The sequence below is a fragment of the Peromyscus eremicus genome, chromosome 8a (assembly GCF_949786415.1).
Source record: "Peromyscus eremicus chromosome 8a, PerEre_H2_v1, whole genome shotgun sequence".
NCBI lineage: Eukaryota > Metazoa > Chordata > Mammalia > Rodentia > Cricetidae > Peromyscus > Peromyscus eremicus.
Window position 1 is genome coordinate 103,162,437 of NC_081423.1, and position 12,023 is coordinate 103,174,459.

General features: G+C 47.8%; 1 protein-coding gene across 5 annotated transcripts in view; it reads right to left on the reverse strand.

Annotated features, from left to right (window-relative positions):
* Csnk1d (casein kinase 1 delta) overlaps positions 1-10,868 on the reverse strand; it is a 37,600-nt gene extending 26,732 nt beyond the window's left edge. For all 5 annotated transcript variants that reach the window (XR_009380815.1, XR_009380817.1, XM_059272324.1 and 2 more), the window contains exons 1-2: positions 10,464-10,868; positions 1,377-1,487 (exon numbers count right to left, since the gene is read on the reverse strand). Coding sequence is in view for 3 of the 5 variants with exons in the window: in XM_059272324.1 (XP_059128307.1) it covers positions 1,377-1,487; positions 10,464-10,539 (187 nt within the window). In the remaining 2 variants the exon portion in view is untranslated. The remainder of the gene's footprint in view (positions 1-1,376; positions 1,488-10,463) is intronic.
* Positions 10,869-12,023: the final 1,155 nt, after the last annotated feature.

Here is a 12,023-nt window from a genome sequence, read left to right on the forward strand (position 1 = left end):
CAAGAAAGGATAATACCCATTTCTGAATCTTGTCTGGGTTCTAATAGTCTGGAGAAGGGATGTGGGCAAATGACTGAGGACCCAACACAGGAAGTAATGCTATCTACCAGCAGGTACCTGGCACCATCCAGGACATCTAATCATCATAACCAGGGAGAGCAACTGACACCTAAGATGCTCCACAGCAAATGGCAGTGATGTTGGAGCTGGAGAACTGTTTGGAGTATACTATACTCCTTTCTGATCACTATCAGGCTGCCTCTCTCCCCGCCTTAGGCACTCTAGGTTAGCAGTCTCAGAACTACAATCCTTTAAGCTCCTAGAAAAGACCAAACCTATGTCACACTGTTCTACTCTACTTGTTACAAAAGCTATGCAGCCAGTCCCTAATGCCCCTAAGAAGGCTGTCGTACTGAGGATGATGCCAAAGGGCAGGTGTGTAGGATTGGGCCTCTGCTGACCTCCCTTTGAGACAATAAAATAAGATAAAAATAAAACCAGTAAAATTGAATAGGATGAAACAAACTAACAGAAGAGAAAAAGAAAGAGCACATGAAACATACAGATGCAGAGACACACATAGAAACCATTAACACATATGCAAAAGATCTGAAAGGAAAAGCAAAAAAGAAAAATAATGCCCAAAGCATGAGACAGTTTCCCTTTTCCTGCTGACAGAGGGAGGCTGTTACTCTCTCCTTCCTGTTCCAACTACCATGGCGCTATGGAGGCTTCTGCTAAAAAGGATCACGAAGTATGGCCACTTTTCAGGTATAAAGCCTGCCAAAAGCAGGCTCCTATCAGGACATGGGGCTATGCCTTCAGAAGAACCCTGATCCTAACCCTGCTGGTGAGTTCTTCTGAAGGTTCAGCCCCATCATCTAGGACAGGAGACTTCACGGTCTTAAAAGCCTCAAATAAGAGCACTTGCTGTATTAGTCAAACGATATATTTACAAGTTCCCAGAATTCTAGAAGTGAGACTGGCCCACCACTGGCTCCAGTACTCCAAGGTCTTGGGGTAATGTTTTACAGAACCGAGAACAGTGACTTAGCTGGGAGAGTCAGAGAAGTCATGTTCAAAATTCCTATCCAAGAGGAAACGAGCTTCAGAGAGTTTGATGGGACTACCCTCTAGTTCTAAGGTAAGCATGTGGCCCAGAAAAGGCCAAGTAGCAGGATGTGACAGGCAGCACCACTGGTATGTTTATTTTGAACCTTTCATAAACCCAGATTTCAGACATTATCATCTAATGGGAAGCTAGGAAAGAGAGTTCTTAAGCAAAATAAGCAAGACTATGCTTCTTTTTCTTGGGTAAAGTCTTCTGTACCTGTAAGCCAGGCTATGAGCAGACATTTAACCCCAATGAACCTTACCTCCTCCCTGCATCATTTTGTAGATCTTGCTCTCAATGTGGAGCTGAGGATGTTTGGTTTTGACACATTCAAGCTTGATGGCAACTTCTTCTCCTGCAGCAATGTCCGTACCTTGGCAAAGAAAGAAAATTATACACATCATTTCGTGTCTACCACATAACCCAAAGCTTGCTGCAGAAAGAACAAGTGCTGGGGATGGAATCCAGAAGCCTTGCACATGGCTAGGCCAAAACCCTGCCCGTGAATCACACCCTAGATCTTACTGCACTGAGTTTCCCGAGACGGACCAAATGACAGATGCTCTTGACTTCCTATTAAGAGATTGTACTGCTGGCTGACCAACACAGAAAGCTAGCTGTACTCAAAAAAATATATAGGAAAATCTATTTGGTATCCCACCTTCCATTTCTACCCTATACCCACTGCACTTACAAGTCAGTCACCAGAGTTACAGGCACCAATCTTTCGACTCACCCGGCACACCAAAGCAGAGTAATAGGATGCTTCTGTGCTGCTTTGAAAGGCCTTTTGGAATGTGCTTGAGTCTCCCAAGAAGAGCAGAGATGGGTTTTACTCTATTCTCTGTCCTCCAAGCCTCAAGCCAGACAGGCTTGACATCTACCCACACATCTTTTTTTTTTTTTTCTACCCACACATCTTAACAGTTTCTCCTCAGTTCTCAAGTAGGCTCAATCCCCTCATGACTGCAGGAGTCATCAGTCATCTCTAACCAAACTATCACAGGCTTGGCAAAGATCCTCAACTAAACCAAGGGATATGCCTCCCTTCCCCCAGCTTTGTTTGTAGATCAGGCTGGCCTTGAACTCAAGAGATCTGCCTATCTCTGTCTCTCAAACAAATGCTGGGATTAAAGGCATGTGCCATTCTTAGGGACAAGAGACCAGAATGGACTCTCTTCCTAAGCCCTGGTCAGTTCCGCCTTTACAATATAAACATGGCACATAGTTTTTGTTATAGTTTGTGACAAACGCTATGGTGACTAGAGCCTAGGAGTTTGGAGGCAAGAAGATAGTTTTATTTATAAGTGTGTCCCTCTCATGTTTCCTTCAGGTTCCCACCTAAGTGTTCCTCAGTCTACCTGGCCCAAGCTGCTTGGGATTTTCCTCTGCCTCCACGTGGTACATCCAGGAGCTCTGGATGAAAACAGCCTACTGTACCACATTGGCCTTTCTACCTGACAGGTTGCTTCTAAGTAGAACCACACAGGACCAGGGTCTATGCTGGGTAGATAAGTTGTGGACTGAGCAGCCTGGCTACTTCTTGGTGACTCATTTTCTCTTGTCAACTGAGATGGGAGGGGTCAGCAAGAGTTTCACAGGGAGCTGAAGAAACAAACAGTTAATGAATCACTTAGACTGAAGGTGGAATAAGGCATAAGGACACCCTAATGTTAACAACTCTGTCTAGTGTTCACCCAAGAACCATAGAGACAAGTCATTTTGGTTTGTCAGATGGCTGTTCCCAGAACACGTGGGCCTAAAGCTAATCTCCAATGCTGCAGATTTGTAAGAATAACTGGATCCAATAGTTGCCAGTAACCATTCTAGGTTTAAGAACTCCACTTACTATTCCACAAAAACTCTTTGGAACACTAGTAATAAGCAATAGATCTTATTCTTCTTGCCTACAGGCAGGGCAGCCTTATCCATTTACCCAAAAAGTGACTTCATCTAGAATGTACTTGTAGATGAAAAATGACCTCTGAGTTCTTTTAAGGACCTGGACTCTGAGCTGAACTGGCCAGCCAAGAGGAATGGTGACTCACTTCACCAGTTACGTCAGTGACTCGTTGCACCCCAAAGCAGTAGTCTCTGGGGACAGCATACCACCCTTGCCAGCTGGCAGGTCCACAGGGACAGGACAGCCTGAGGCCAAGAGCCTACTGGATCAGGACCTTCAAGAAAGGTGGAAAACACCGCTAGCTTTACTCTTCTGTGGCTACTATAGTTCATGCCTTGACAATCACCCCTGGAATACTCTCAGCTTTGGGAACAAATGACCACTGACAACTGTGAATTACACTTTTTCATGGAGCCAATGCCATGTACTGTGTCAAGAGCCTGTAGAACCTATGAAGAGGGGTGCACTGAGTCTGATAATTAGCAGGAGAGGAGCAGCTGGACACAGGACATGCATACATATGAGGACAGCACAAGGCCTCCTCCACGGACTTCTGGGTAGAAGGACTAAGCAGCTCCAACTTGTGTCTATGTTATGGGTGGGTGGCAATGTAGACTCACTAGTTTGCAGCCTTGTAGTTCTGTCCCACCACCCCAGCAGGCTGCACCTCTTGAGCCCCATTAGCATGCTTGTTTGGTACAGACCTTACATTGCCACTGGGCCAAACACAGGAGAAAGGAGGACCGAGGGATTCTGGCAGCGATTTAGCACTATTACAAAGATTGAGATTTACACTACCTGGTTCTCTACCATACATACGTAAGTCTGATAAATGCTACCAGAAAGGACACTAGTACCTAAAAGATGCCACTGGAATCAGGGGTTCAGAAACAGAACAGGCAAAACATTGATTTAGGGGCCAGCAACAAGACAGTTCATTAGTTTTAAGGGTGCTTGCGCCAAACTTCACAAAGTGATTTCAACTCCTAGAATCCACACAGTGAAGGGGACAGGACCTCCACAAATTGTCCTCTTGACTTCTACATGTACACTCACACTCCATACTCACATACAAATCAAATAAAAAATTTTAAAAAACCAAAACCACCCCCCCAAAAACATTTATTGTTTGTGTTATCTGAATAGCAGCAATATCTACATGCAGTTAAACAATCCTTGCTAAGGCAGAGGCTGGACTGTGTTTAGATATACAATGTTAGTTGATGGCTCACAGCTACCTGTAACTCCACTTAGAGGGGACATGACACAAAAATAATTAAAAGAGAGAAAGAAAGAAAGAAAAAACAAAGTTATGTCCCTCAAGTTGAACAGTCCATAAAGGTTGATGGATCACATGAACCTAACCCAGAACATCACTCTGTCTAGGGACAGGAAAGGAACACTGAATGACAAGCCCAGATGCTGGTCACTCCAGCAGTTAAAAGAGCACTGGCTGTTCTTCCAAAGGATGTTGGTTTATTTCCCAGTATCCATATGGCAGCTAACAACTGTACTGTAACTCTAGTTGCAGGGGATTCAATATCTTCTTCAGGCCTCCTCAGGAACTGTATGCATGTGGTGCAGACATGTAAGCAGGCAAAACATGTAGCATAAAAATACATCTTGCCAGGCAGGCGGGGGTGGTGCACCCCTTTAATCCCAGCACTCAGGAGACAGAGCCAGGTGGATCTCTGTGAGTTCGAGGCCAGCCTGGGCTACAGAATGAGTTCCAGGACAGGCTCCAAAGCTACACAGAGAAACAGAGAAACCCTGTCTCGAAAAACCAAAACACAAAACAAAAACAAAAACAACAACAAAAAACCCAGCTGGGTGATAGTGGTGGTGCACACCTTTAATCTTAGCACTTAGGAGGCAGAGGCAGGCATCTATGTGAGTTTAAGGCCAGCCTAGTCTACAGTTTGAGTTCCAGGACAGCCAGCGAAACCTTGTGAAACCCCGTCTCAAGAGAAAGAGAAAGAGAAAAACAAAACAACCCCAAACCGAAAATCTAAAAATAAAAACAAAAAAATAATCATGTTAACAAGGAAGCGGGGAACCATCTAACAGCAAGGCAAAGGTCATCTCACAGGGCAATGATGGCAGAGTGGCACAGGGTATCATTGCTACTTATCAGAATAACATCATTCCAAGGCAGAAGCAACCCATGGCCCAAAGGCACTGCAAGATGGGGGCTCTGAAAGCTACAATGATGCTACCACAATTTTTAGGGACTAAGCCTAGATAATAGTATCCCCAAATATCTAGGTTCAGCCACCCATCTCCAACAGACCAGTTAAAAAGACAAATAATAAAACATAAATAAAAAAGGGGGTTTATTCAATGTAATCACAATGGGAAGAACAACAAAAGGGGATCCAGTGATCACTCTGCCAGGTTATCACTTGAGGTCCAAAGGTGTACTAGTTTTTGATTACATGACATCTACAAACATGTTGGGCTGCTACACCAGTATGCATGCTAAGCCCAGGTTGGACCCTCCTAGAACTTCAAATATAGGGCAAAAGTATTATAATTAAGCGGACCTGGTCAAAGTATGGTCCCACCATTACTGTCTCAGTCCAGATCTGCCCTGCAAGGTTGTGTGTGTGTGTGTGTGTGTGTGTGTGTGTGTGTGTGTGTATGCTGTCAGAACTATGTGAAATCTTTCTGAATATCAAGTTCTTTTTTGGGTGGCACAAGGACTTCAGCCTTGACTTTCCTCCAACATGGGTAAATTTAATTCTTTGATGTCTGGCTCAGTAGATAACATACTGACTACCCAAGCATGAGGACCAGAGTTGGATCCTCAGCACCTATGTAAATGCAAGGTAGGTGTGGCATCCCATTTGTTATTCCCATGCAGGAAGCATAGACTGGATTTCTGGAGCAAACTGTAGAGTTCTGGTTTCAAGTAAGAGAGCTTGCCTCAATATATAAAGTGGAAAGGGACTGAAGAAGACACACATAAGCACACACGCATGCAAGCACACCACATACATGTCATCTTCTGGCATTCACATGTATATGTATCCCTACGTACACACACACACACCCCACACACGTAAGCACACATGCATACAAACACACACACACACACACACACACACACACACAATTTCTTTTAAAGGCATCTTTCCTGTTGAAGGTCATAGTGAGATTGGACCATTCTCATGGCCTACCACTGTTCAGAATACCTTCAATGTTGTAAGGTAAAAAGATGAAAATGTTACCAAGTTTTAGCTCGCAAAGGATGCTTAAGCACATCATAAAATCTGATCAACATCAAAAGGTGGGCAGCTGAGGCACAGAGAAACTGGAATGAAGGGTGAGGAACCAATTTATATATTGGGCAAGAATCCTCCATTCTACAAATCACATCCTCAGACTTTACTCCTTGCTTCCAGAGATGAAATAAGGATGAAAAGCAGGGGCCAAACCAGTAGCTTATGCTTGCCCTGACTCTCCCGCACCTGGAACTTTGTAGGCTGGGCCTATACTGTCCAATTGAACAGACCTTGGCTTACTACACACCACTGGACAACCTGGACCCCAGCATAGCCCACTCTACAAGCTCTTCTTTAAGATACTCTGGCTTCTTTGGAGCGGAGAACAAAGTCAACATCAGAGTATGGGCTCTGTTTAAAAATGTTATCAAGTAGAGGCTAGAGAGATGGCTCAGCAGTTAAGAGCACTGGCTGCACAGAACAGTCTGTAACTCCAGTCCTAGGGGAATCCAACGCCCTCTTCTGGCCTCCACGGGCACTGCATTCACAAACAATTAAAAAAGAAATTAAAGTTATCAAGAGGCACAGTCCCAGCAAAAGCCAAAGGGCTTTCTACTGTTTTCCAACGCCTCAAAAACATCAGCTCCAGGGCTGGAGAAACGGCTCAGTGGTTAAGAGCACTGGCTGTTCTTACAGAGGTCCTGAGTTCAATTCCCAGCAACCATATGGTGGCTCCCAACTATCTGTAATGAGAACTGGCGCCCTCTTCTGGCCTGCAGGCAGAACACTGTATACAAAATAAATAATTAAAAAAAAAAAAAAAATCAGCTCCAGAGCAACATATGCCAGGAGAAGACAGGGCAGAGAGGCTGCTTAAACCAGCCAATACATCCTGCCCAGGTGTCATCTACAGGTATGTGGGCAGTGGCACACTCCATATCTGGCTGGCTTAGACAGTGGAAGACTGTGATTGGACTTTCTAAAACTTGGACAATCAAACAGACTCATGATGCTGCTTCCCTCTGAAGAGGTGGTGTTACAGAAGATGTGAATAATAACCTGGCAGGGCACTACTGCCACTACAGACTTTCCTGTGGCCTCTTGGCACAGGCCACCAGGGAAGGCATGATAACAGGTCTAATGACCACAGTCTTACACATTTTTTTAAATTATTTATTTATTATGTACACAGTGTTCTGCCTGCATATATGCCTGCAGGCCAGAAGAGGGCAGCAGATCTCATGGATGGTTGTGAGCCACCATGTGGGTGCTGGGAATTGAACTCAGGACCTCTGGAAGAACAGCCAGTGCTCTTAACTGCTGAGCCATCTCTCCAGCCCCAGCAGTCTTACACATTTTAAATCACACAAGTCTCAGGAAGAAATCCAAAGCCCCAAGTGCCAGGCTTAAAACAAGAAGAACCCCACTGGAGGAATAAAGTGCTTTATGAGGAATGGCAATGTGGGACAGTTAGGAATGTTTTCAATTACACTTGCACTAGAATGCAGGTCACACAGACTTCAAGATGACGATCCAACTCCACTCATGCTCAACTGGCTCCTCAAACAAATGATAGAAAACTATAGTATCAATCCATCCCATGGTCTTCAGGTTATCTTTCTTGAAACTTTCCTTAGACCTGCCTTTCTAGCCCATCTTATTCCAAATCACCCATTTCATGTTCCCCAAGGGTGTTGCTTGAAAGGACAGTAATGAGGGCTGAGAGCCAAGGGTGACAGAAAAAGCCTGGCAGTATTTAATCCCACGCAAGAGGCACACTCTGGGCCCAATATGGCAGCACACAGCACTTGGAAGGCAGAGACAGGCAGATCTCTGAGTTTAAGGCCAGCAAGGGCTACATGGTGAGATCTTGTCTTAAAAACAAAAGCAGCAACAAAAAACCCCACACACCATAACAGACAGGTAAGCCAGGGACTGTAACCCTAGGATCCCAGTGATCCACCTTAGAACACATCAGAGGAGTCATCAAAATAGAACTCCCTGGAAAAGGTTAGCTCACATGATCAAATGCTGTGTGCCTGGCTCTGTCTAAGCTAGTAGATGTCAAAGTACCACCACCCATATGCCTGTAGAAGACCCTGGGCAGGATGTGTACATGGTGGTTCAAAACAGTCTCTCAACCCTCTTTCCTTCCCCTGATGTTCCACTGTTCTGCATGGAGGTCAATTTTTTTTTTTTTTTTTTGAGGCTGCGGGAACCAGGTGGGGGCTGAAGGGACATGACTGACTAAGCTGCATTCCCAGACAGAGCCTGTCCTAAGAGTTCACATCTCTGAATGGCATGTGACACTACACCAGTTTGGTTGTTAGAATCAATCTTCAGAAAGTACAAAACTGCTTGGCAAAAATTTCAGGGAACAAAAAGTTTCAAAATACTTATTTTCTGATGCCCATGAAAGGGTGGCTAATGGATTGGCTTTTCAGTATAGCTCCTTTATCCTGAGGTTAAACTTCTGCCAAAATCTACTGTTCTATAAATAAGTCAAACATCTCCCATTTACCCAGCACTTTGACTCTCAAACACTGCCGAGAAGGCATCTGGCTGACTACCTGGTTATAAATATTTAAATAAGCAAACCCCAAGTACCTCTAAAGCATATTTTACTAATCAGGCCACTATGGCAAGAAGTACTGGTTCAAAGCACCGATGTGGCACATAGCAGGGTTATCTTGTATGCTAACCAGGCACCATAAATACCTATGAAATACCCATATAGGCCAGTTGTTCACCCTACACTGACAGCAGTCAAGGTCCTAGGAGTCAAGAGTAGGAAGTTCTTGAACTTGGGCAGCCTGAAGGGCAAGGCCCAAAGCACTGCTTCTTCCTGACTCTTCATTACAGGTACAACAGCCAAACAACCGCAGAAGATGGGCTCCTCAACAGAGCATGTTTGCCTCTAACAGGCAACCATCTTCAGGATGCTCATCACCAGAAGGCTGGAAGATCTCAAGTTCAAGGGTTTTGGAATGGTTTACAATTCCACTAAGAAATGCAGGGGGAAATCTTCATTTTAAAATTCCCAACAAGTGGGTTTAAGGAAAACCTGTAATTACATGTATATATGTGCATATTCTTTCACTGCTAAGTCTGACATAACCCAAGACAGTCTAATCCTAAGTCTAGGATTCTTAAGTCTACCTTGAGAATTCTGAGAGTCAAGTCCTGAGAACTTTCACACAGCTTCTCTCCCCTCTAGTCTGCCAACCTTTTCACACCGATTGTGCCTGCATTAATCAAAATTTCATTCCTGTTGATTTTCCAGGTGTCCAGTAGTCAACTTAAGATGTTCAACATATACTTAAGACCCCAACCAACCCAAGGCCAAAGGGCCAGGAAGTGATCTAGCTCAAAAGGGACATTTTCTGTCCTGTTTTGGAGTAAGGTGACAGCCACGAGTGTGTGGATGATGCCTTCAGCAGGTCAGCTAACTGGAGACATCACTGTGGAAAAGGGCAGGCCCAGACAGCCCCAAGAACCCTTAGAAATCAGCCCGTCCTTTCCCCATTTCTGGCTGGGACACTCCCCACCTCCACACTACATTCAGATTGTTTTGACATTTCTCCCCGCACACCAAAACATCCAGGATTACCCTAAAGGGGTGAGGGGCAGTACCAGACCCTCAAGAGTAGAGCATGGCCTTTGTTTACCGCGGTGACCTTAGGTGGGGGAGGATGCCGACGCCGGCCCTGCAGCCCAGGCCCTGCCCCCTTAGGGCCCCACCCCCCGCCCGCTGCCCTCCCCCGCCCCGCTCCCCCTCCCCCGCCCGCTGCCCCCTGGCTGAGCGCCAACACAGCCCCCCGCCCAGGCCCGCCGTCCTTTTCCCACGCCCTCCGACACCCCACAACCTCTCTCCGAGGCCCGCTGCCCCGTCTACAAACCGTGCCCTTCCTCTCTCGGGCCCCCGACCACCCCCCAGACTCTCTCCGAGCCCTACGCCCACAGTCCCGCAGTCCAAGCCCAGCTGTCGCCTTCCCTCGGCCCCCCAGCCCCTCCCCGCCCCCCTCCCCAGCCGCCGCGCCCAGCCCCCGGCCGCGCTCGCACAGCGGCCGTTGGTGTTGGCCGCGGCCGGTGGCCCGGGTCCTCGGACTGCGGGGATGCCGAGAGGCCGAGTGTCCACCTCGGCCTGGCGCAGGCCTCGGCCTGCCGGGAACCCCGCCCGCCGGCCGCACGGCTCCTGGTGCTCGATGGCGCCGGGCCTCACCGAGATAGATGTCTCCGAAGGAGCCGCTGCCGATCTTGCGGCCCAGCCGGTACCTGTTCCCGACCCTCAGCTCCATGGCGGCGGTGCGGCTCGCTACTGCCCGCCCGGCCGCTTCCTGGGTCTGCGCTCCGGGAGGCGGCGCCGCTGCTGCCGCTACTGCGGGTCCGGTCCGGCTCCGCCCCCCTCACGGCCCCGCTTTCACCATCGCTTTCTGGTTGCCCCGTCGCTCTCAGCGCCTCAATACGGGGCGGATGGGACAGTCCGAGCGCCGCCGCCGCTGCTCCGGCCCCTGCCGGCCCCGCTCACCCTCTCCCCGCCGCGGATGGACTCGGATCTTCCGGGCCTAAATCCCCCTTCAGCTGCCTAAAGGAGCCGCCGCCATCGCGCTGTGACGTCACTTCCCCTAGCAACTCGGAGGGGCGGGGCCACGGTGCTCGGGGGCGGGGTTTGGCTACTTGACGGATTGCGCAGTCGCAACCGGACCTGTTTCTCTGTCCCACTATCCACCACTCCCGCAGGATGACAACTGGTCACTTTGGGCTTTCCACTTGTCTCCAGCAGAAATCTGAGGAAACTAAGACGTGAGTGGTAGTCCCAGCCCTTAGGAGGATCATGAGTTCGAGACCAGCCTGGACTACAGAGACCCTGCCTCTAAACACACCACATATACCACAATAACATGTTGGAGAAGCCAAAGAGCTGTTCATTTTGCAAAGCCTGGGAAAGGCCCTAAAGTTCTGCCCTTTGCAGATGGGGGAACGGGGCAGAGAGGAGGCTCCAGTCCCGGCTCTGGGGTCACAGGTAGACAGTTTGTTTTGTAGGAATCACCAGTCCTGGGCTTTGAATGCTGCAAAACGTGTAGTTGTGGCCTGCTGCTGCTTGTCACCTTCTTGCACATAAAGGATGGAAGAAGAGTGGTCTTCCTGGGACCCACAGTGGGCAGGAATGGTGTAGAGGGTATATTCCAGACCCGGGTCTCTCTCCAGCGCCATCTGCCTGGAGACCAAGTCAGTGTTTTGTTTTGTTTTGTTTTCTGGTCTGTATTAGATCTGAATGTTCTTCCTGGAAAATATAAACATGAATTCCGAAGTCCAGCTGATGGTCAGCTTCCAAGACTTGGCTGTCCATCTAACCACTAGGGAGGGCCTTCGGAGGAGCGACCACACAGGAGGTGCATCCTAACTAGGATACAGCCTTTCAAGTAGATGCTTCTCTACGCCCACCCCACCCAGCTAGAAACATAGAGCCATAAATCAATCTGATGCTTTTATCTGGACAGCTAGCACCCATACCACTCTGTGCACAGGGTATAGAGCTGCATGACACCTCACAGCAACTCCTGGCTCGTGGGCAAGAAAAGCAGTCCAGCAATTGCCCTGCAGGAACACGTGGAGCTCATATCTCTTCTCTTCTAGTCTCCTGGCTCCACCACCTTCCTTTCGGTGGTGCGGCCACGCCTGCCTGCGCATAGCTGGCAGTCAGGTTGGGGAGTATTGTACAGCATGGCTGGAGACGGAAGACACCAGAAGACAAACAAATCAGTAGCTACTGAGTGGTAGG